The 22,882-nt window shown below is 43.1% G+C and overlaps 2 protein-coding genes across 2 annotated transcripts in view; both read right to left on the bottom strand.

Annotated features, from left to right (window-relative positions):
- The window catches only part of LOC139746291 (neural-cadherin-like), a 169,988-nt gene extending 154,679 nt beyond the window's left edge, over nucleotides 1-15,309 (bottom strand). The window contains 1 exon segment of the mRNA XM_071657380.1: nucleotides 14,879-15,309. Within this exon segment, the coding sequence (XP_071513481.1) occupies nucleotides 14,879-15,215 (337 nt within the window). The 5' untranslated portion in view covers nucleotides 15,216-15,309.
- LOC139746242 (uncharacterized) overlaps nucleotides 15,215-22,882 on the bottom strand; it is a 754,529-nt gene continuing 746,861 nt past the window's right edge. The window contains exons 9-10 of the mRNA XM_071657248.1: nucleotides 15,293-16,844; nucleotides 15,215-15,219 (exon numbers count right to left, since the gene is read on the bottom strand). Coding sequence (XP_071513349.1) covers nucleotides 15,215-15,219; nucleotides 15,293-16,844 — 1,557 coding nt within the window. The remainder of the gene's footprint in view (nucleotides 15,220-15,292; nucleotides 16,845-22,882) is intronic.

Genomic DNA, 22,882 nt, shown 5'->3' on the forward strand with positions numbered 1-22,882 from the left:
GATATGTATACATCTGAATGAAACAGAAACCTTATCATTTATCAACAAAAGTAAAAACTAATGAAGACGACAACTACCCAATTTTAGACTCCCTTTTTATTGGTGGGAAGATGTGTGGCCAGGTGATAGCAGAGACAGCAGCATTGGTGATAACTGTCTGAGGGCTTAATCCATGTAACAAAAGATATTCTCCATACGATGTTTAGTTAAAAAAAAAAAGGGAACCATACATGAGAAGTTTGTGGTTACGAAACCTGTTCTCATAAACCACCCTGGGAGTCATCATCATCATCATCATCATAAGGCAACGAGATGTGACTGGAATACCTGAGGTCTTGTGCAGCAAAGATGGGTTGCCGTGACCACGGACGGGCATTAATAGGTCATGTAGCACAGCGACTTGCTAGCCGCGAGGACACTGCCCTGTCAACACGGCTTGATAAATGTGGAAAGGCTTTTAGTCAACGCTCTCTCTCTCTCTCTCTCTCTCTCTCTCTCTCTCTCTCTCTCTCTCTCTCTCTCTCTCTCTCTTACTCCTTCAGAGGTCTGGCATCGCCAGTCTTTCCCCACCTAAGTGATTCTTGTCGACCAAATGTATGTGACTTCTTTTCGGGAAGGATTATTTCTAACGTAGATTTTTCTGTGCTGAGATATCCAAGAGACAAGGATCTTGTAAATCTTTTTTTCCGTGAAAGTTTCAACTCGGATGAATATTTTACTTTACTTAGTCTATTTTAAAACTGTAGATCGTCTATTATGTCTTGGATCTAAGCCAAGTTTCTGGCCAGCTCCTTTGCTCGATGTGATCAGTCGGCTCATGACAATAATCATATCGGTCCAACAGTTCTATGCCTGTTCTCGTATACGACTCTTTCTCTGTTTCTTATCTCTCTTATATCAAAGGGCTCAGTCAGTGGAGGAAGCCCCTTAATGAAGCTAAGCCTTGAGTGAAAATAATGAAGATAAGAGATAAAGAAAAAACAAAAATGACGAATCATTGTCTGGGAATTTTTGAGGATATGGAAACATGTCTTTTAGAAAACGGACGAGTCTCCACCGTTGTCTGGTAAGGCATTGCGAAATGAAGAGATCCAGGGATCAGCTTGGCGGTATAGAAAACGAGATAAGTCATGTCAACGGTCACCTTCCCTTGATTTGTTTACGGCTACATAGCAACCATGTGAAGCTCTGGCTCACAGAGATAGCGAAAGGCGCACGAAGTTCCAGCTCTGGGCAGCTGACGAAGACATCAGCGATATTCTCCCTAGAACCCAACGGTCTCGTGCCTTCCATAGAATTTTACTGTGAAGGATCAAATGACGGGGACTCTGCCTTCTTTGGATGTCAGTGTACACAGGAATGTGACCCAGTTTCAGGTTAAGCATGTTTAGAAGAGAGAGAGAGAAAAAACAAATATGGATCGCTTCGAGGTTAGACTATGAGATCTGTCAAGCCGAAGAACTCTAGAGACCAAACCCTGCCAACGATGTAGAGTTAGAACCGTTTTCAGTATAACAGCAGTTTTCTATTAAAGGACGAACTGGTTCCTTATATGAGATCAAACACTAAGTAAAGTGTTATAGAATCGATGGTAATTACTGTCATGCAGGATCTGCATCACATTCCGGTCCATCTTACACTCATTCCAGTTCTAATCAACGTGGAGCTTTGGTTCATCAGTTATGGGGTTACAACGATAACATTACGGCTGCTGTATGAAGATGGTTCCAAGAGATAGGCCGCCATGACTATGATGACTTCGTGCAAACACGTACACGAGACGAAACTTGGTTCTAGCACAAAACATTATGTAACCATCAGGAGTTCGAAGATCTCAAGAGATTAGCCCAACAAGTTCCAGTGATGCGATTACTTGCCTCAAAGGTGGTTCACAGGTGTGAAGGGGGTTGACGCATAACGCCTTCTATTACCAGCGTAGAGTTTTATCGATGGATAAACATCTCACCTAAACTAATTACATTTTAGGTTCATTTTGAATCTGATGACTCATACATTAGCAGCAACATCCACTACGTTCAGTCTGACTCTAGAATAATGTGAATCCGAGAGCAACACATTCTTATTCTGAGTAGATGCATGTTAGGCATCGTATCACCTCCATCACCTTGGGCATATCTGGAAGGCTTCTTGAATATGTACCCCGTCAGGTCATGGAATTTTACGAAGACGCGCAAGCATACGACAGGTCCTCCAGATGGCGTGGAAGGGCTGAATGAATGTCACTTCTTAATTAACAAGTGTCACATCCTTTCCTATTACAAGCGATGGAAGTAAATAGTCGTTTTCTATGCTGGGGTTCAATGATAACCTCATGAACACGGTGTGGTGACCCACACTGGTCAGGTGATCATTAACTTGACCCACTCCCCCAAACGATCAGGTTAAAGGTAGATAGATGCCCATTAACTTGACCCCCTAAGGGTCAAAGGTTAAAGGCCAGGCCATCAGAGCCAAACGTTGTACTGTCGTAATGAAATGGCTAACGTAAACATGTTATACAGCGTGGCTATCTGGGAATCAGCACTTTATTATAGTCTCTTTATTACGTCTTGTATGGGGAGGCAGTTTCAAACTCGTGGGGTCTCCGACACCTGAACATTCCCTACTATTATACAACTCAGTAAATCTATGCAAGCTCTGTGCAGTGAACATGTACTCCGTCGTATCATTCCATTCATCGAACTCTCTTACATTACAAAAGTACTTTACATTTTTTCTAACAGGTTTGTTGCATAATTTCATGTTATCTTCTTTGCCGTTGCTCTGTCCCTCCATTTCTCGAAGAACTGTTCATTGTCTATGCCATTAATCTGTTATAAAAACAGGCTCCTACCTCTTCACAACCCCATTCTCCAAGCTTAAGCCACCTACTAATTGATCGACCAGCCCCTGAGGAAGGATGAACAACTGCGACTGACAGTGGATCGACTGCCATTCCCTAAAAATCGAACCCGAGTACACAAATCATGGTCAGAGAAGCTAACCAACGCACCACGGAAGTTCGTAGTGTGTGTGTGTGTGTGTGTGTGTGTGTATGTGTGTGTGTGTGTGTGTGTGTGTGTGTGTGTGTGTGTGTGTGTGCAAAATAAAACTCAAGACCGTTATGACAGAACATAACGACCGCCTACGACTACTGTATATCCAGTAAATAATTTTTGTTCCTAAAATCTTGCCGTCCCCTCATCTAGGAACGATTTCCAGACGAACCCATACGTCTGGCTGTGCTGCAATTGTCCGTTGGGGAGCGGAGTAATAGACGCTGCCAGTCCTGCAGAAACTGTCGTACGTCTTAAGGATATATTCCTATAATGCGCTTCGATATTATGATGCTGTATGGAATGTATCATCTAAGTGTTCGTGCTGACCAGGTGCTCCGTGACTACTATTCTAATTCCTGTTACACCTATTAGCAGGAGGGCTGGTAATCTGGAACTATGGCAACAAGCCAGTGTTTACTAGTAGATGGCAATGTTAGAGGAGCGTCATGTATCTGATTGTCAAGTACATGTTCAAAATTCGTGACGGAAAATGGCAAAAAGGGCCATATGTATATATATATACATATATCATACAAACCTCCAACAGCCAGGATCGAACCCGGGACCCCTGTGCAACGCGCGGGAGCGTTACCGCTAGGTTATGATCGCCCCTAATAGAAAATAACTATTCGAGTATTATGTACTCGAATACCCTTCGTCTCACGCCATTTCCCGCGTCAGCGAGGTAGCATTAAAAACAGAGGACTGAACCATAGAGGGCATATCCTCACTTAGCCTCCTTCTGTGTTCCTTCTTTTGGAAAATTAAAAGCTGAAGGGAAGGGTTTCCAGCCCCCCGCTCCCTCCCTTTTAGACGCCTTCTACGACACGAAGGGAATACGTGGGAAGTATTCTTTCTCCCCTATCCCCAGGGATAACATATCACATCAAATGGGAGGGTATTGATTGAGAGGCTATTAGATTCATTAGGGTTGAGGGACAAGTAAATTGGGAGGTAAGTTTGAATGGAGAAAAAAATGGAGGAAGTGAAGTATTCTAGATATCTAGGAGTAGATTTTGCAGCGGATGGAACCATGGAAGCGGAAGTGAGCCACAGGGTTGGGGAGGAGGAGAAGGTTCTGGGAGCGTTGAAGAATGTGTGAAAGGCGAGAACGTTATCTTGGAGAGCAAAAATGGGTATGTTTGAAGGATTAGTGGTTCCAACAATGTTATATGGTTGCAAGGTATGGGCAACAGATAGGGTAGTGCAGAGGAAGGTGGATGTGTTGGAAATGAAATGTTTAAGGACGATATGTGGTGTGAGGTGGTTTGATCGAGTGAGTAATGAAAGGGTAAGAGAGATGTATGGTAATTAAAAGAGTGTGGTTGAGAGAGCAGAAGAGAGTGTATTGAAATGGTGTGGTCACATGGAGAGAATGAGCGAAGAAAGATTGGCGAAGAGGATATATGTGTCAGAGGTGGAGGGAACGAGGAGAAGTGGGAGATCAAATTGGAGGTGGAAAGATGGAGTGAAAAAGATTTTGAGCGATCGGGGCCTGAACATATAGGAGGGTGAAAGGTGTGCAAGGAATAGAGTGAAATGGAACGATGTGGTATATCGGGGTCGACGTGCTGTCTGGGGTAAACCATGGAAAGTTTTGGGGGGTCTGGATGTGGAAAGGGAGCTGTGGTTTCTTTGCATTATACATGACAGCTAGAGACTGAGTGTGAACGAATATGGCCTTTGTTGTCTTTTCCTAGCGCTACCTCGCGCACGTGCGGGGGGAGGGGTTGTCATTTCATGAGTGGCTGGGTGGCGAGGGGAATGAATAAAGGCAGCAAGGATCAATCATGTACATGTGTATATATGTATATGTCTGTGTATGTATATACATATATATGCATACATTGAAATGTATAGGTATGTATATGTGCGTGTGTGGACGTATTATACAATATACGTGTATGTGGGTGGGTTGGGCCATTCTTTCGTGTTTCCTTGCGCTACCTCGCTAACGCGGGGACCAGCGACATAGTATAATATATATATATATATATATATATATATATATATATATATATATATATATATACATAGAGAGAGAGAGAGAGAGAGAGAGAGAGAGAGAGAGAGAGAGAGAGAGAGAGAGAGAGAGAGAGAGAGAGAGAGACAGAGAGAGAGAGACAGAGAGAGAGAGAGAGAGACAGAGAGAGAGAGAGAGAGGAATATGAAATAGATGTGAACCACATATGTCCTGGTACCGTGCGTCATATGTGACGCTGGATAATGCATTGGTTCGCATGGAAGGTCGTCGTGTGTGTAGCCTCACATGCATTACCGCTGTGCTCTAACAGTACACGAGTAACCAACACACATAAACGTGCTACAGTAAATGGCCGAGCCACAACAACCATCCCTTAGAATTAAACTCAAACTTTCACAATTATCTTCAGGTCAGTTGATGCTAAGTAGCAGAAACATCATCTGGCCGCCACAGCGCTAACTTCCACCTACCGAAGCGAGTTTTGCTAGAAACCCACATGATATATATATACATACAGACCGATGGAAAATAAACTCGCTTAAAATATCTCGTATACTTTTGATCAAGTTGACGATTAACATACTTCCTTAACGACCAATAATAAGTGTATTACTTAACACTGAGTGTTACGGAGCTAGCAACACTAACATCAAATGGTATGTACCTCAGCAACACATACGCCACGACTGAGCTGTAATTACGAACACCCAGTATCAAACATCACCATATACTCCCTCAGACCCAATTGCAGTCCAGGCCACTCGTGGCTGCACAACACCATTCCAAAACAACTGGAAGCCAACCAATACAGTACCCATTACTGGAACCCCTCCCGAAAACAAGTCCCATTCCATACCCTACATCACTTACTATCCTCTGAATAGTAGCCACACTCGAAAGCCTGGTAATACAGCACTCAAACATCGGTAATTACATCATGTGATAACTGCACAATGTAATAATTACATCATGTGATAACTGCACAATGTAATAATTACATCATGTGATAACTGCACAATGTAATAATTACATCATGTGATAACTGCACAATGTAATAATTACATCATGTGATAACTGCACAATGTAATAATTACATCATGTGATAACTGCACAATGTAATAATTACATCATGTGATAACTGCACAATGTAATAATTACATCATGTGATAACTGCACAATGTAATAATTACATCATGTGATAACTGCACAATATAATATCTACATCATGTGATAACTGCACAATGTAATAACTACATCATGTGATAACTGCACAATGTAATAATTACATCATGTGATAACTGCACAATGTAATAACTACATCATGTGATAACTGCACGATGTAATAACTACATCATGTGATAACTGCACGATGTAATAACTACATCATGTGATAACTGCACATTGTAATAACTACATCATGTGATAACTGCACAATGTAATAACTACATCATGTGATAACTGCACAATGTAATAATTACATCATGTGATAACTGCACAATTTAATAACTACATCATGTGATAACTGCACAATGTAATAACTACATCATGTGATAACTGCACAATGTAATAATTACATCATGTGATAACTGCACAATGTAATAATTACATCATGTGATAACTGCACAATGTAATAACTACATCATGTGATAACTGCACAATGTAATAACTACATCATGTGATAACTGCACAATGTAATAACTACATCATGTGATAACTGCACAATGTAATAACTACATCATGTGATAACTGCACAATGTAATAACTACATCATGTGATAACTGCACAATGTAATAATTACATCATGTGATAACATGTGATAACTAAACAATGTAATAACTACATCATGTGATAACTGCACAATGTAATAACTACATCATGTGATAACTGCACAATGCAATAACTACATCATGTGATAACTGCACAATGTAATAACTACATCATGTGATAACTGCACAATGTAATAACTACATCATGTGATAACTGCACAATGTAATAACTACATCATGTGATAACTGCACAATGTAATAACTACATCATGTGATAACTGCACAATGTAATAACTACATCATGTGATAACTGCACAATGTAATAACTACATCATGTGATAACTGCACAATGTAATAACTACATCATGTGATAACTGCACAATGTAATAATTACATCATGTGATAACTGCACAATGTAATAACTACATCATGTGATAACTGCACAATGTAATAATTACATCATGTGATAACTGCACAATGTAATAACTACATCATGTGATAACTGCACGATGTAATAACTACATCATGTGATAACTGCACAATGTAATAACTACATCATGTGATAACTGCACAATGTAATAACTACATCATGTGATAACTGCACAATGTAATAACTATATCATGTGATAACTGCACAATGTAATAACTACATCATGTGATAACTGCACAATGTAATAATTACATCATGTGATAACTGCACAATGTAATAACTACATCATGTGATAACTGCACAATGTAATAACTACATCATGTGATAACTGCACAATGTAATAACTACATCATGTGATAACTGCACAATGTAATAATTACATCATGTGATAACTGCACAATGTAATATCGTCACAATATCGCAGTCTCACACTGGGTGGACATCGTTGGTTATGTAAATCAAGTGAGGTGATGCAGAAGGAAAGAGCCTGTGTGTACGAAACACAGCTCCTGAATGTAGCGCAAAGCAGTAACAACAACGTAACACGTCGTAACAACAACGATACGGGTTAATAACACGTAATGACAACAATAAGGGCTAATAACACGTAACAACAACAAAACTGGTTAATAACACGTAACAACAAGAATACGGGTTAATAACACGTAACAACAAGAATACGGGTTAATAACACGTAACAACAAGATACGGGTTAATAACACGTACCAACAACAATACGGTTAATAACACGTACCAACAACGATACAGGTTAATAACACGTACCAACAACGATACAGGTTAATAACACGTAACAACAACGATACAGGTTAATAACACGTACCAACAACAATACAGGTTAATAACACGTACCAACAACAATACGGGTTAATAACACGTAACAACAACAATACGGGTTAATAACACGTAACAATAACAATACGGATTAATAACACGTAGCAACAACGATACGGATTAACGGGTTAATAACACGTAACAACAATAATACGGGTTATATATATATATATATATACATATATCTTTCTTTCATACTATTCGCCATTTCCCGCATTAGCGAGGTAGCGTTGAGAACAGAGGACTGGGCCTTTGAGGGAATATCCTCACCTGGCCCCCTTCTCTGTTCCCTCTTTTGGGGAAAAAAAAAAAAGAGTCATAAGTCTATTGAGTATTCCTGGTAAATTATATGGGAGGGTATTGATTGAGAGGGTGAAGGCATGTACAGAGCATCAGATCGGGGAAGAGCAGTGTGGTTTCAGAAGTGAAAGAGGATGTGTGGATCAGGTGTTTGCTTTGAAAAATGTATGTGAGAAATACTTAGAAAATCAGATGGATTTGTATGTAGCATTTATGGATCTGGAGAGGGCATAGGGTTGATAGAAATGCTCTATGGAAGATTTTAAGAGTATATGGCGTGGGAGGTAAGTTGCTAGAAGCAGTGAAACGTTTTTACCAAGGATGTAAAGCATGTGTACGAATAGAAAGAGAGGAGAGTGATTGGTTCCCAGTTAATATCGGTTTGCGGCAGGGATGCGTGATGTCTCTATGGTTGTTTGATTTGTTTATGGATAGGGTTGTTAGGGAGATGAATGCAAGAGTTTGGGATAGATGGGCAAGTATGAAGTCTGTTGTGGATGCGAGAGCTTGGGAATTGAGTCAATTGTTGTTCGCTGATGATACAACGCTGGTGGCTGATTCGTGTGAGAAACTGCAGAAGCTGGTGACTGAGTTTGGTAAAGTGTGTGAAAGAAGAAAGTTGAGAGTAAATTTGAATATGAGCAAGATTATTAGGTTTGGTAAAGTGTGTGAAAGAAGAAAGTTGAGAGTAAATTTGAATATGAGCAAGGTTATTAGGTTCAGCAGGGTTGTGGGACTATTCATTTGGGAGGTAAGATTGAATGGAGTAAAACTGGAGGAAGTGAAGTGTTTTAGATATCTGGGAGTGGACCTAGCAGCGGATGGAACATGGAAGTGCAAGAGAGTCACAAGGTGGGGGAGGGGGCGAAGGTTCTGGAAGTGTTGAAAAATGTGTGGAAGGCGAGAACGTTATCTCGGAGAGCAAAACTGGGTATGTTTGAAGGAACAGTGGTTCCAACAATGTTATATGGTTGAGAGGCATGGGCTATAGATAGGGTTGTGCGGAAGAGGGTAGACGTGTTGGAAATGAAATGTCTGAGGACAATATGTGGTGTGAGTTGGTTTGAACGAGTAAGTAATGAAAAGGTAAGAGAGATGTGTGGGAATAAAAACAGTGTGGTTGAGAGCGCAGAAGAGGGTATGTTGAAATGGTTTGGACACATGGAGAGAATGAGTGAGGAAAGATTGACAAAGAGGATATATGTGTCAGAGGTGGAAGGAAGAATGAGAAGCGGGAGACCAAATTGGAGGTGGAAGGATGGAGTGAAAAAGATTTTGAGCGATCAGGGCCTGAACATGCAAGAGGGTGAATGGCGTGCAAGGAATAAATTGGAACAATGTGGTATACCCAGGTCGACGTGCTGTCAATGGATTGAAGCAGGACATGTGAAGCGCGTGGGGTAAACCATGGAAAGTTTTGTAGGGCCTAGATGTGGAAAGGGAGCTGTGGTTTCGGTGCATTACACATGATAGCTAGAGTCTGAGTGTGGACGAATGTGGCCTTTTTTGTCTTTTCCTAGCGCTACTTCGTGTGCGCGGGCTAAGCGAGGTGGAGTGGGGGTGGGTCGAGGGTGGGATGCTATTTCATGGGTGGCGGGGTGGCGACGAAAATGGATGAAGGCAGCAAGTATGAATATGTACATGTGTATATATGTATATGCCTTTGTATGTATATGTTATGTATACGTTGAAATGTATATGTATGTGTATATGCGTTTATGGGAGTTTATGTATATACATGTGTACGTGGGTGGGTTGGGCCATTCCTCGTCTCTTTCCTTGCGCTACCTCGCTATTTCCCGCATTTGTAAGGTAGCGTTAAAAACAGAGGACTGAGCCTTAGAGGAAATATCCTCACTTGGCAATGGCAATGGCGTGTCTTTGAAGTCAAAGCGACTGTCGGCACCCAGAGAGCGGCCTGGCGTAGAACAAGCGCCCACACCATGCGAGGTTTAGATAATAACAAGCTTCTGCAGCCCCTCTGGCTGAAGAGAACTGACCAAAGTATGGACTCTTCAGTCACCGTTCATGAGGAATCTAACTCTCCATCGACGGGGAAGAAGCCAATAAACCAGATGGAATCTACTTAGAACGTAAGACATTTTGGTGCATTACGTTTATACAGCCTTCCTAAAAACGGTGTTTTTATTCGTCGTTCTAAAGATTCTTTTTCATCATATTAAAAGGAGATATTTACATTATGCACTGGGTTAGATAATCATGATTAAATGAAGTCTAAAAAGGCACAAAGCTGTCTTATTAAGAGTTCATTAAAAAGTTATCAACATGATAAACCTGGCTTTTAATATAAAGTCTCCCTTTGACAACATAGTAAAGAGGAGACATTCATTATCAGGGTGTACAGATGCGGTAGGTGCAGTAAGGGTGAGTGAGGTATACGTAGGGTGAGTGTGGTGCTGGTAGGGTGAGTGGGGTGCTGATAGGGTGAGTGAGGTATAAGTAGGGTGAGTGTGGTGCTGGTAGGGTGAGTGGGGTGCTGATAGGGTGAGTGAGGTACTGGTAGAGTGAGCGGGGTGCTGGTAAGGGTGAGTGGGGTGCTGATAGGGTGAGCGGGGTGCTGGTAGGGTGAGTGGGATGCTGATAGGGTGAGTGAGGTATAGGTAGGGTGAATACGGTGTAGCCAGGATGAGTGAGATACAGGTGAGGTGCTGATAGGGTGAGGAAGCTGCACGTAAGGTGAGTTCAGTGTAGGACAGAAGAGCAGGGTGCAGGTAGGGTGAGTGTGGTGCTGGTAGGGTTAGTGGGTTTGCAGGCAGGGTGAGTAGGGTGTAGTAAGGGGGAAGTGGGGTGCGGTTGGGAATATGTAGAGTGCAGGTTAGGTGGTTGGGAGCAGGTAAGGTGATTGGGGTGCTGGTTGGGTGAGACATCAGTGAAGTGGGTAGATGGGGAAGTGGTAACAGATATAAAGTGAAGAGAGATGAAGAGGTATTGTGAATGTATACGATCATAAAGTGGCACATTTTTTCATTCTTTTGACGAAGTAAGACAGTAAGTGGTTTGATTAAAAGGGGAGAGGTAGTGAAAGCCTTGCGTAAGACGAACTGCGGTAAAGTGGTTGGAATGGATGGGATTCCACTTAGATTTCTTAGGAAAGCGGGAGATTGTGTTGTCGATTGGCACCTCATGGTGAGGTGCCTAGGGATTGGTGGAATGCTTGTACAGTGTCACTGTATAAAGGCAAAGGGGGACAAAAGTGGAAGTCTAAATTACAGTAGAAATTGTTGAGTGGTAGAGGATGTGTGGGTCAGGTGTTTGCTTTGTAGAAATACTTAGTGGAAAATGACTCGTATGTGGCATTTATGGGTTTGGATAACGCAATTGAAGGGCTAACAGAAATGTCTACCGGAAGGAATGACGAACATAGGGTGTGAGAAGAAAGCTGCTGGATGAAATGTGAGGTTACTATCAAGAGAGAAAGGCAATGAGTGCGAGTAAGAAGGGAGGAGGATGATTGGTTCTAGGTGAAGCGTTGATTCACTTCGATGTCATCATGAACTCTCTCGATAATATACATTAACAATCTTTGAGAGACAGAGAGACAGAGAGACAGAGAGACGGACAGGCAAGAAGAATTTCTGAATTTTATGTAACCTGTGACCCGGTGTATACTGACCAAAAAAGGTACATTTTCTTTTTGAACCGTCGCGGATATTTCCATGGAAAAAAAATACTCTCTCAACAAACAATGCAATCACTTCGAACCCTTCCGTCCGGCAATATTTACCTGTTCCTCCCATTTTTTTTTTTAAACTTCTGAAGCTTTCATCGTTGACTACATGATATATAAATACTTGGCAAACAAAGGTTATTCTAAAAATACTAAGTAACAGGTATTTAGTTTTGAAAAAAAATGTTCGATTTAATCTCCGAAATGAAGGGCAAATAGGGATCACATTCGCTCGCTTCTCAGCCAGGGCCAGTACACCGCACACACACACACACACACACACACACACACACACACACACACAATTTTTTTTAAAAGACATAGAGATACAACAACCAGAGGCCATAACATGAAATCTTACAAGAAAACTTGTAAGAATCGACAAAAAGAAGTATTTTCATGAATGGTATAAACTTAGATATAAAATGGTAAATGTGAACAGTTTCCAGATGTTCAAAAAATTGGTGTATGATTATATAAGTTCATGAGGCCCTACGAGTGTAGGACTTCCTGCCCGCACAGTAAAAATATGTAATTACGGTTTGGTAATGACGCACATTGGCAGGCAAGACTTACGCCGAAACCCAACGGCAGACATTGAGGGCTACGCCCCACCACGGGAGTTCAACAGCCACCAAAATGATATTGCTGTATACAAGACATGTATGCAAGATGAGCTGTGTCAGTCGCTTCATTGATCGATTGGCCCGAAGCGCCATTTGAGATTATGACTTCACACGCGTATAACATTACCAGTGATGTTTACTTCACTGTCACAATGGTGCTTGAGAACTGAGACTATGACATTACAGGCGTATAACAATAACATATAGTATCACCTCACTGTTACATTAGTCTTTGGAACCATCCGAGACAATTACATACCACATGTATAACATTGACAGCGAGGTTCACTCTACTCTCAAAAAGGTCTTCAAAACCACCTGAGACTTCTGTTTATATCAATCAATTCAGCCGGGAGGGGGGGGGGGGGGGGTGAATCACAGATGGTCTGAGGAAAGTGAATGACATTTCAAGGGTTCGTGAAAGTGTGATATCACGGTAGTTTCGAAGACGATGTAAACAGCAGATGGGAGAGCGGTGGAGAGATTAGTTACAAGGCTCGAAAGAGAGAGAAGTTTCTGTTTACGGACATGGACGAAATAGACGAGCAAGGACCCGGGCCTAGCTTAGAGGCGCACACATCCCCCCCTTGTACCTTGTCCACTTGTGCTTTAGCTGCGAGAGAACTCAGAGGACCATCGTTGAGGAAGATACGGGAGGGGAGGGTGGTTCAGTAGGAGGTTGAGATTGGGGGAGTCGGGAGGGAGGATCGCCTGTGGCATCGTCGCTCAGGATAAGAAGAAACTATGATGCTGATAAAAGCAGCTATACACCGATCAGGTTCTGAAAAAGGCGGGAAAAAGGGTTAATTTCCAGAAATCATCAGAGATAATTCTGGTTACTGAAAAGAAAGATTTACTAGTTAAAAAGAGAGACGGATCAATATGCTTTCGTTACATAAAGGCGTGCTTAGCTTTACGAATTGCAGCTCTGAAATGATTCTCAGAATAAATGAACGATTAATGAGATTCAGAAGGGAAGCGTTTTTTGGGCCTGATGTGACAGGCATCAGAGTAAGAGCCGAGAGACCGTGACAAATGCGACAAATTCTTTAGGAACTTAGCCAAGAGGACCTCCGCTACGTGATCAGCGCAGCTGGAGGTGTCCCAACTTATGCGGTATAAATGCTGCGCAAAGACGACCACTGAGCCTTCCCAGGTACCAATACTGGCCTTTTTAGGAGGAGGATATGGGTAAACATGCCCAGTTAGAGACAGAGAATAGATTGTGACTGAAAATCCATCAGGAGGCTGAAAGAGTATAGTTATGGTTGGAGGGTTGAGAGGTATAAAAGAGGTTCAAGAGTATTTGAAGCAATCAGACCCTCCTGTTAGCTGTTTAATCAGTTGTTCCAGATCGTCAAGCAAGGGAAAAGAAAGGACCTTGTCTCCGCTGGGATCATCCCGAGTAGAGCCAATTAAACCTCTGTGGTTTACATTGAAATTCTGGATGTAAAGATAGCAACACCACGCGGCACGGATTCAAATGGCCGAACAAATGGAAACAGTTGCAGCTGGAGGGGAGCTCGGATAAACGAGACAGCAAACATTTAGAGGGTAAAGAAAAATTGAGCCAGATGGTCTGGTACGAGAGAGACTCATAGTCCATAGGGCGAGCGGTAGTTGCTTATGTATTACAGTAAACACAAACACCACCCTTGGAGCAAGCACAATGGCACAGACTTAATTGTGAAGCGGAACGCCAGTCTTGGACAGCTAGGTCTCAGACAAACGATCAGGTGAGGAGGTAGAGGCCAGGTGGGTAGAGAATAGTGGATAGAGAAACAGCCAGGTCTAAGAATACCGTGAAGTAGGTCCCTGTCACTCGATGGTGGTTTAGGATCCCCCCACATGTCCTTCAGCCCTCCTTGACTAATAAGACCGCTCTTATTTGCTTAAAAAACGATCATTTGAAAATAATGGCATACTCTACGCAAAGTATATACACCGCTGAAGGTGTGGATGATATCTATACCCCACAATTTCTACAGGGATCTATGTACTAACCACATCACGGCAGGAGACAACATACATATAGCAACTAGAAAACTGGGCATATTAGTCGCTCTTCTAATTCTCCCTGTTCATTGTATACTGTTCAAAACGGACCAGAGAGATCACTTTGGTCTATTCACGCCACAGATGAGCAGAAATGACAGTCATACAAGGTACTCACCGATGGGGCCGTTCTCCTGCACCTCGCCGTAGATAGTGACGTTGGGGAAGACTGGAGCGTTGTCGTTGACGTCCTTCACCACCACCGTCACCAAGGTCTCCGCCACGTGCACCTGGTCGCGCCTCATCTCCCTCAGGTACTGCTGCACCTGCTTCCGCGTCTCCTCGGTATTTTCTGAGAACGCCCCGTAGTCCCAGCAACCCCCGCCGTCAGCGCCAAACCTCCTGACGTATCGGGGGTCTTCTGACAGCTTCTTCTTTGGCAGGTGATTCACCATTGCCTGATCCACTTCACGTTTACTGATGGTCTCCATCCCTGCCCCTCTCTCCTCTTCCATCACACTGTCAGCGTCAACGGGGTAGTCAAGTACTCCGATGGTCCCCGTGTTTTCTATTGCTTTACTGCCTGGGTTACAGGGAGAGTCGGGTGTATTCTCCTGTTCGTCCGTAGCTGAACCATTTGGTTCACTGGGAAAGTCAAGTCCATTCCCCAACGTTTCGGTGGTTACCGTGTCTTTCATCAATACACTACCTGAGGCACTGGTAGAGACAGGGCCACTCCCAGATACTCCGTTGGTTTCTGCGTCCTCCGATACAACACTAGGCAAGGAACCACTGGGAGAGTCATGTCTGTTTCTTGAGGAGGTCGAGTCTATAGGACCTGATGCAGACAGTTGCTGGTTGTCTCTGTCCTCCAGTTTCTCAAGACCTTCCTCATAAACAGGGACTTCAGAAAGACTGGGAAAATACTTCTCTTTCCCCTTCATAAGGGTAGACGGCCAGGCTTCTTCAACAAATTCCTTAAGCTCAGGTGTGAGATCAGCAGATGATTCGTTTCTCACAATACCTGTTTTGCCCGTAGCAACCTGACTCGTCGGTTCCATCTTTGATATACGTCTGACGGACAAAAGTTTGCGTTGCAGATTGATCTGATGTTTCCTATGAGTCAGAAACCTCAACTTCGTGGGTCTTCTTGGTCTTCCAGAGGCACCTTCCGAGGTAGTTTTGCCCGTACGTTGGTCACCAAAGACCACACGGCTGAGTTCCAGTATCTCCCCGCCATCCTGCCTCGCTGGGGGTGTTGTTAACTTCGGGTGTGCTTTACGACTCCTGGTCTGAGATCCATAACTCGTCCGCGAAGATATGTTGGGTAATTCCAATCTCTTCGTCCCAACGTCGCTAGTTTTCCCGCCTCCGCGTACCTTGCATTTTATATCCAGACACATTTCCCGTTTGGCATTACGGTGATTCTTGTCTCGTAACTTTCTCTTCCGCTCCGACGTCCGCTTTTTCTGGATTAAGTCGTCCTTCTCCCTTGAAAGTTTCGGCGCGGATATGTTCTTACTGACGCCAGATCTCTTGCTGTTCCTCCACTTGCGTATCCCATCCCTCTCATTCACGCGGTGCGCCAATCTGTAATCAACGCTCCAAGCGTCTCTCTGTTCCTCTCCTTCGCTTGAGCTTCGTTTCGTATCAACTTTTAATTCTCCCTTCATCTGCTTCTCTTCGTCTCCCTCTCCCTCTGGAAGGGTTTGGCCAGGAGGCATCAAATGGTCCTGAGGGAGAGAAAATCGGTCCTTCCAGCCACTAGGATCCTGCCACAAGAAATATTGACTCGGCCCTGCCACTTCCGGGTCTTGTGACTGAAAGTAACGGCGCTGTATCGGGCCGCTGGGCGTTTGTGACATAAGGGATGGGCCCTTCGGTGGCGTTTCACGTTCCTTGGAGATGAGGGCGAGTTCCTCTGATGTCTCTGGGTTCTGGGAGTGGCCATTTTGACTCGAAGCGATCCTAGGCGTCCTAGAAGACCCTGAGTCCTTTGAGGGGTCGTATTGGCCCTGAGCGACCCTGGGTCGTCTGGAGGCCCTGGACGCCGCTGCCAGGGAGGGCGACACCCGCTGTCCATCACGAACCTGGACCTTGACCTTCCAGACGTCACGGCCCAGCGGCGGGTCACGGTCCAGCGCCTGGAATGAGACGAGACAATGACAATGAAGTTCTCTCGTAAAGCATATTACACTACACGTGGGTGATGATGAGACCTCTATAGTGGGATCACGGGATGGCAATCACAGCAAGATGCGAGGTGATATATATATATATATATATATATATATATATATATATATATATATATATATATATTTAGACAAATTAAACAACTATGGAAACATTACGCAACCCTGCCGCGAACCGACATTCCCTGGGAAACAATCACTTTCCCCTTTTCCTACTCGTACACATGCCTTACATCCTTTGTAAAAACTTTTATCTGCTTCTAACAACTTGCCTCCCACACCTTATACTCTTAATACCTTCCACAAAGCATCCCTATCAACTCTATCATATGCCTTCTCCAGATCCATAAATGCTACATACAAATCCATCTGTTTTTCTAAGTATTTCTCACATACATTCTTCAAAGCAAACACCTGATCCAAACATCCTCTACCACGTCTGAAACTACACTGCTCCTCCCCAATCAATATCCTCCCATATAATTTCCCAGGAATACTCAACAAGCGTATAACTCTGTAATCTGAACATTCACATTTAATCCCTTTGCCTTTGTACAATGGCACTATGCAAGCATTCCGCCAATCCTCAGGCACTTCACCATGAAACATACATACACTAAATATCCTTACCAACCAATCAACAACACAGTCACCCCTTTTTTAAATGAATTCCACTGCAATACCATCCAAAACTCGCCGCCTTGCCGGCTTTCATCTTCCGCAAAGCTTTTACTACCTCTTCTCTGTTTACCAAATCATTCTCCCTGACCCTCTCGCTTCGCATACCACCTCGACCAAAGCACCCTATATCTGCCACTCTATCAACAAACACATTCAACAAACCTTGAAAACACTCATTCCATCTCCTTCTCACTTCACCACTACTTGTTACTACCTCCCCATTAGCCCACTTCACCGGTGTTCCCATTTGTTCTCTTGTCTTAAGCACTTTATTTACCTACTTCCAAAACATCTTTTTATCCTCCCTAAAATCTAATGATACTCTGTCACCCCAACTCTCATTTGCCCTCCTTTTTACCTCTTGCATCTTTCTCTTGACCTCATGTCGCTTTATCTCATACATATCCCAGTTATTTGCACTACTTCTCTTCAAAAATTGGACCAAACGCCTCTCTCTCCTCTTTCACCAACAATCTTACTTGTTCATCCCACCAATCGCTACCCTTTCTAATGCCACAAGCATCTTTTGCCCAAGCCATCACTGCTGCCCTAAATACATTCGATTCTTCCCCCACTCCCTTTACTTCATTTGCTATCACCTTTTGCCATTCTGCAATCAATCTCTCCTTGTGCTTCCTCACACAAGTCTCTTTTCCAAGATCAATTGCTCTCACCACTCTCTTCATCCCAACATTCTCTCTTCTTTTCTGAAAACCTCTACAAATCTTCACCTTCGCCCCCACAAGACAATGATCAGACATTTCTCCAGCTGCCCCTCACAGCACGTTATCATCCAAAAGTCTCTTTCACGCGCCTATCAATTAACACGAAATCCAGTAACGCTCTCTGGACATCTCTCCTACTTACATACGTATATTCATGTATATCTCTCTTTTTAAACCAGGCATTCCCAATCAACACACAAATCTACAAACTCCTCACCATTTCCATTTACAACACTGAATATATATATATATATATATATATATATATATATATATATATATATATATATATATATATATATATATATATATATATATATATAAGATGAAAGCCGGCAAGGCAGCAAGTTTGGATGGTATTGCAGTGGAATTTATTAAAAAAAGGGGGTGACTGTATTGACTGGTTGGTAAGGTTATTTAATGTATGTATGATTAATGGTGAGGTGCCTGAGGATTGGCGGAACGCTTGCATAGTGCCATTGTACAAAGGCAAAGGGGATAAGAGTGAGTGCTCAAATTACAGAGGTATAAGTTTGTTGAGTATTCCTGGGAAATTATATGGAAGAGTATTGATTGAGAGGGTGAAGGCATGTACAGAGCATCAGATTGGGGAAGAGCAGTGTGGTTTCAGAAGTGGTAGAGGATGTGTGGATCAGGTGTTTGCTTTGAAGAATGTATGTGAGAAATACTTAGAAAAGCAAATGGATTTGTATGTAGCATTTATGGATCTGGAGAAGGCATATGACAGAGTTGATAGAGATGCTCTGTGGAAGGTACTAAGAATATATGGTGTGGGAGGCAAGTTGTTAGAAGCAGTGAAAAGTTTTTATCGAGGATGTAAGGCATGTATACATGTAGGAGGAGAGGAAAGTGATTGGTTCTCAGTGAATGTAGGTTTGCGGCAGGGGTGTGTGATGTCTCCATGGTTGTTTAATTTGTTTATGGATGGGGTTGTTAGGGAGGTGAATGCAAGAGCTTTGGAAAGAGGGGCAAGTATGCAGTCTTTTGTGGATGAGAGAGCTTGGGAAGTGAGTCAGTTGTTGTTCGCTGATGATACAGCGCTGGAGGCTGATTCATGTGAGAAACTGCAGAAGCTGGTGACTGAGTTTGGTAAAGTGTGTGAAAGAAGAAAGTTGAGAGAAATGTGAATAAGAGCAAGGTTATTAGGTACAGTACGGTTGAGGGTCAAGTCAGTTGGGAGGTAAGTTTGAATGGAGAAAAACTGGAGGCAGTAAAGTGTTTTAGATATCTGGGAGTGGATCTGGCAGCGGATGGAACCATGGAAGCGGAAGTGAATCATAGGGTGGGGGAGGGGGCGAAATTTCTGGGAGCCTTGAAGAATGTTTTGAAGTCGAGAACATTATCTCGGAAAGCATGTTTGAAGGAATAGTGGTTCCAACAATGTTGTATGGTTGCGAGGCGTGGGCTATGGAGAGAGTAGTGCGCAGGAGGGTGGATGTGCTGGAAATGAGATGTTTGAGGACAATGTATGGTGTGAGGTGGTTTGATCGAGTAAGTAATGTAAGGGTAAGAGAGATGTGTGGAAATAAAAGGAGTGTGGTTGAGAGAGCAGAAGAGGGTGTTTTGAAATGGTTTGGTCACATGGAGAGAATGGGTGAGGAAAGATTGACCAAGAGGATATATGTGTCGGAGGTGGAGGGAACGAGAAGTGGGAGACCAAATTGGAGGTGGAAAGATGGAGTGAAAAAGATTTTGAGTGATCGGGACCTGAACATGCAGGAGGGTGAAAGGCGTGCAAGGAATAGAGTGAATTGGAACGATGTGGTATACCGGGATAAAAGAAATAAAAAAAATAAAAAGAATAAAAAACGACGTGCTGTCAATGGATTTTACCAGGGCATGTGAAGCGTCTGGGGTAAACTATGGAAAGTTCTATGGGGCCTGGATGTGGAAAGGGAGCTGTAGTTTCGGTGCATTATTACATGACAGCTAGAGACTGAATGTGAACGAATGGGGCCTTTGTTGTCTTTTCCTAGCGCTACCTCGCACACATGAGGGGGGGAGGGGGTTGTTATTCCATGTGTGGCGAGGTGGCGATGGAAATAAATAAAGGCAGACAGTATGAATTATGTACATGTGGATATATGTATATGTATGTGTGTGTATATATATGTATACATTGAGATGTATAGGTATGTATATTTGCGTGTGTGGACGTGTATGTATATACATGTGTATGTGGGTGGGTTGGGCCATTCTTTCGTCTGTTTCCTTGCGCTACCTCGCTAACGCGGGACACAGCGACAAAGCAAAATAAATGAATATATATATATATATATATATATATATATATATATATATATATATATATATATATATATATATATATGATCCCAATCAGTCAGTCACCTCACATTGTAGTGAGACGTGTTGGGGCTTAATATTTTCACAGGTCCACAGTAACAGTAACAGTGTCTCCTCATGTCACCTGAGTGTCATTATTCACATCTCTCTGTACCTGAGTACGTATGGGGCGAGTGCACACTGGCGGTGGCAAGTCACTCGAGTGAATAACACCAACAGAGAACTTACTTCCAGGCTCATGGGGTCAAGTCATTATCGTCTGTGCTTTCGTATGTTGATTCAGTGATGCAGTCGATTGAGAAATTGGACCTTTCGTTGTGCTTGTGTCTGGTGTGGCGGACCATGGGCTCAGTGGAATAGCAGTTTAGTGGTTGAGTAACACTGTGAATCACAGGATGGTTGGGTAATGTAGCGAATTACGGGCTGGTTGGGAGGCACAGAGGGGTCACAGATTGGAATGGGTGGTACAGTGAGTCAGTGGCTGATTGGGAGGTATAGAAAGGCACAGGTTGGGGTAGGTGGCATAGCGAGTCACAGGCTGGGTGAGTGGCGAAGCGAATCAGCGGCTAGGCCAAGTGGCATAACAACTCACAGGCTAGGCCAAGTGGCATAACAACTCACAGGCTAGGGTAAGTGGCATTGCAAGACATAGACTGGGTGGGTGGCACAGTCAGTCACAAGCTGGGTGACATAGTGAGTCACAGGTTAGGTGGGTGTCACAGTGAGTCACTGGATGGGGTAAGTGGCATAGCAAGTCACAAGCTAGGTGGGTGGAATATTGAGTCACAGGCTGGTTGGGCGGCATAGCAAGTTACAGGATGAGGGGGTGTGTGGCAAAGCTACTCCCAGTGTGGGTGGGTGGTGGCATAGCCAGTCACAGGGTGGGTCGGGTGTTGGCATAAAACTCTACTATAACATGGCTTTCCATGAATGAGCACAGTGTTGTGATGGCTGGAACACAATTTCTTTCCTATGCGCTTTTTCCAAAGTGGTAAAATTTCGTGCTTTTATTTCTTTTTACGTCTGGTGAACTCTTGCAAATGGAAATGTTACATCAAAACAAAATAATCTCCCATGTGTAAGTGAATTTTCCATATATTTGTTTTGTTAAGCAGACTTTGAATATACGAACATCAGATAACCAATAACGAATAGGATCAATATCTTATGTTACTTTACTGAAGAGATTAACATTAACATCTTTTAACCAGCTGTATCTTTGGCGGGATTCAAAGGTTGTATGTAAAGGAAGAATTAGCATTGCTAAAGTGTGTAATGTGGTGTGTCTAATTACAATCTATGTGTTACGTGGATAGTTTTACACTCTTAACGTAGTGTATATTGTATGTAATGTCTTTACATTGATGTGTATATACTTTACACACACACACACACACACACACACACACACACACACACACACACACACACACACACACATACACACACACACACCAGCCTACGTTACCCAATCATAGATCAACCCCAAGGGAAGGATGAACACCTAGGACGGGTGTAGGCCGATTGCCACACCTAGGATTCGAAACTATGCGGTCCGACTCCAGGCACGCCCGCGCTGACCCATAGTCAGCAACGATAACCACTAACACCATTATGAGGCCCATGTGTGTGTGTGTGTGTGTGTGTGTGTGTGTGTGTGTGTGTGTGTTGGCAGAGGAGTCTGGTGTGGTCAGCCACCACTAGCACCAGCAGTGGACCGAAACCATGATATCCATCACCGTGTGTGCAGAGACAGCCATAAGGAAGGGACAATGACGTTGGGAAGAGGGGAACATTTCCTCTTTTTTCTCTTTTCCCCTTATTCAGCTACCAATCTTTTTGATATACGTATTTCAGCTACATTTCTGAGGCACGATCTAGCGAGCAGCAACACTCACGGACTTGGTATAGTAGATAATAACAGCCACAAACGTGTGTTTGTTTATGATTTACAATGAAGGTCAGGGTGTGTGTGTGTGTGTGTGTGTGTGTGTGTGTGTGTGTGTGTGTGTGTGAGCAAGGCGGAGGGAGCCTAAGTATGAACAGCAAATAGCAGTGTCTGGCCAACTACACCACCATCAAGACGTCCCACAACACTACGTTGTTGTGCCTTGCCTCATAACCTTACTGATACATGAACACAGCATGACTTCACTGCTGCATCACCACGACCTAAGCTCACTGTTGTATCACCACGACCTAACCTCACTGTTGTATTACCACGACCTAACCTCACTGTTGTATCACCATGACCTA

This window comes from Panulirus ornatus, chromosome 64, assembly GCF_036320965.1.
Source record: "Panulirus ornatus isolate Po-2019 chromosome 64, ASM3632096v1, whole genome shotgun sequence".
Lineage (NCBI taxonomy): Eukaryota > Metazoa > Arthropoda > Malacostraca > Decapoda > Palinuridae > Panulirus > Panulirus ornatus.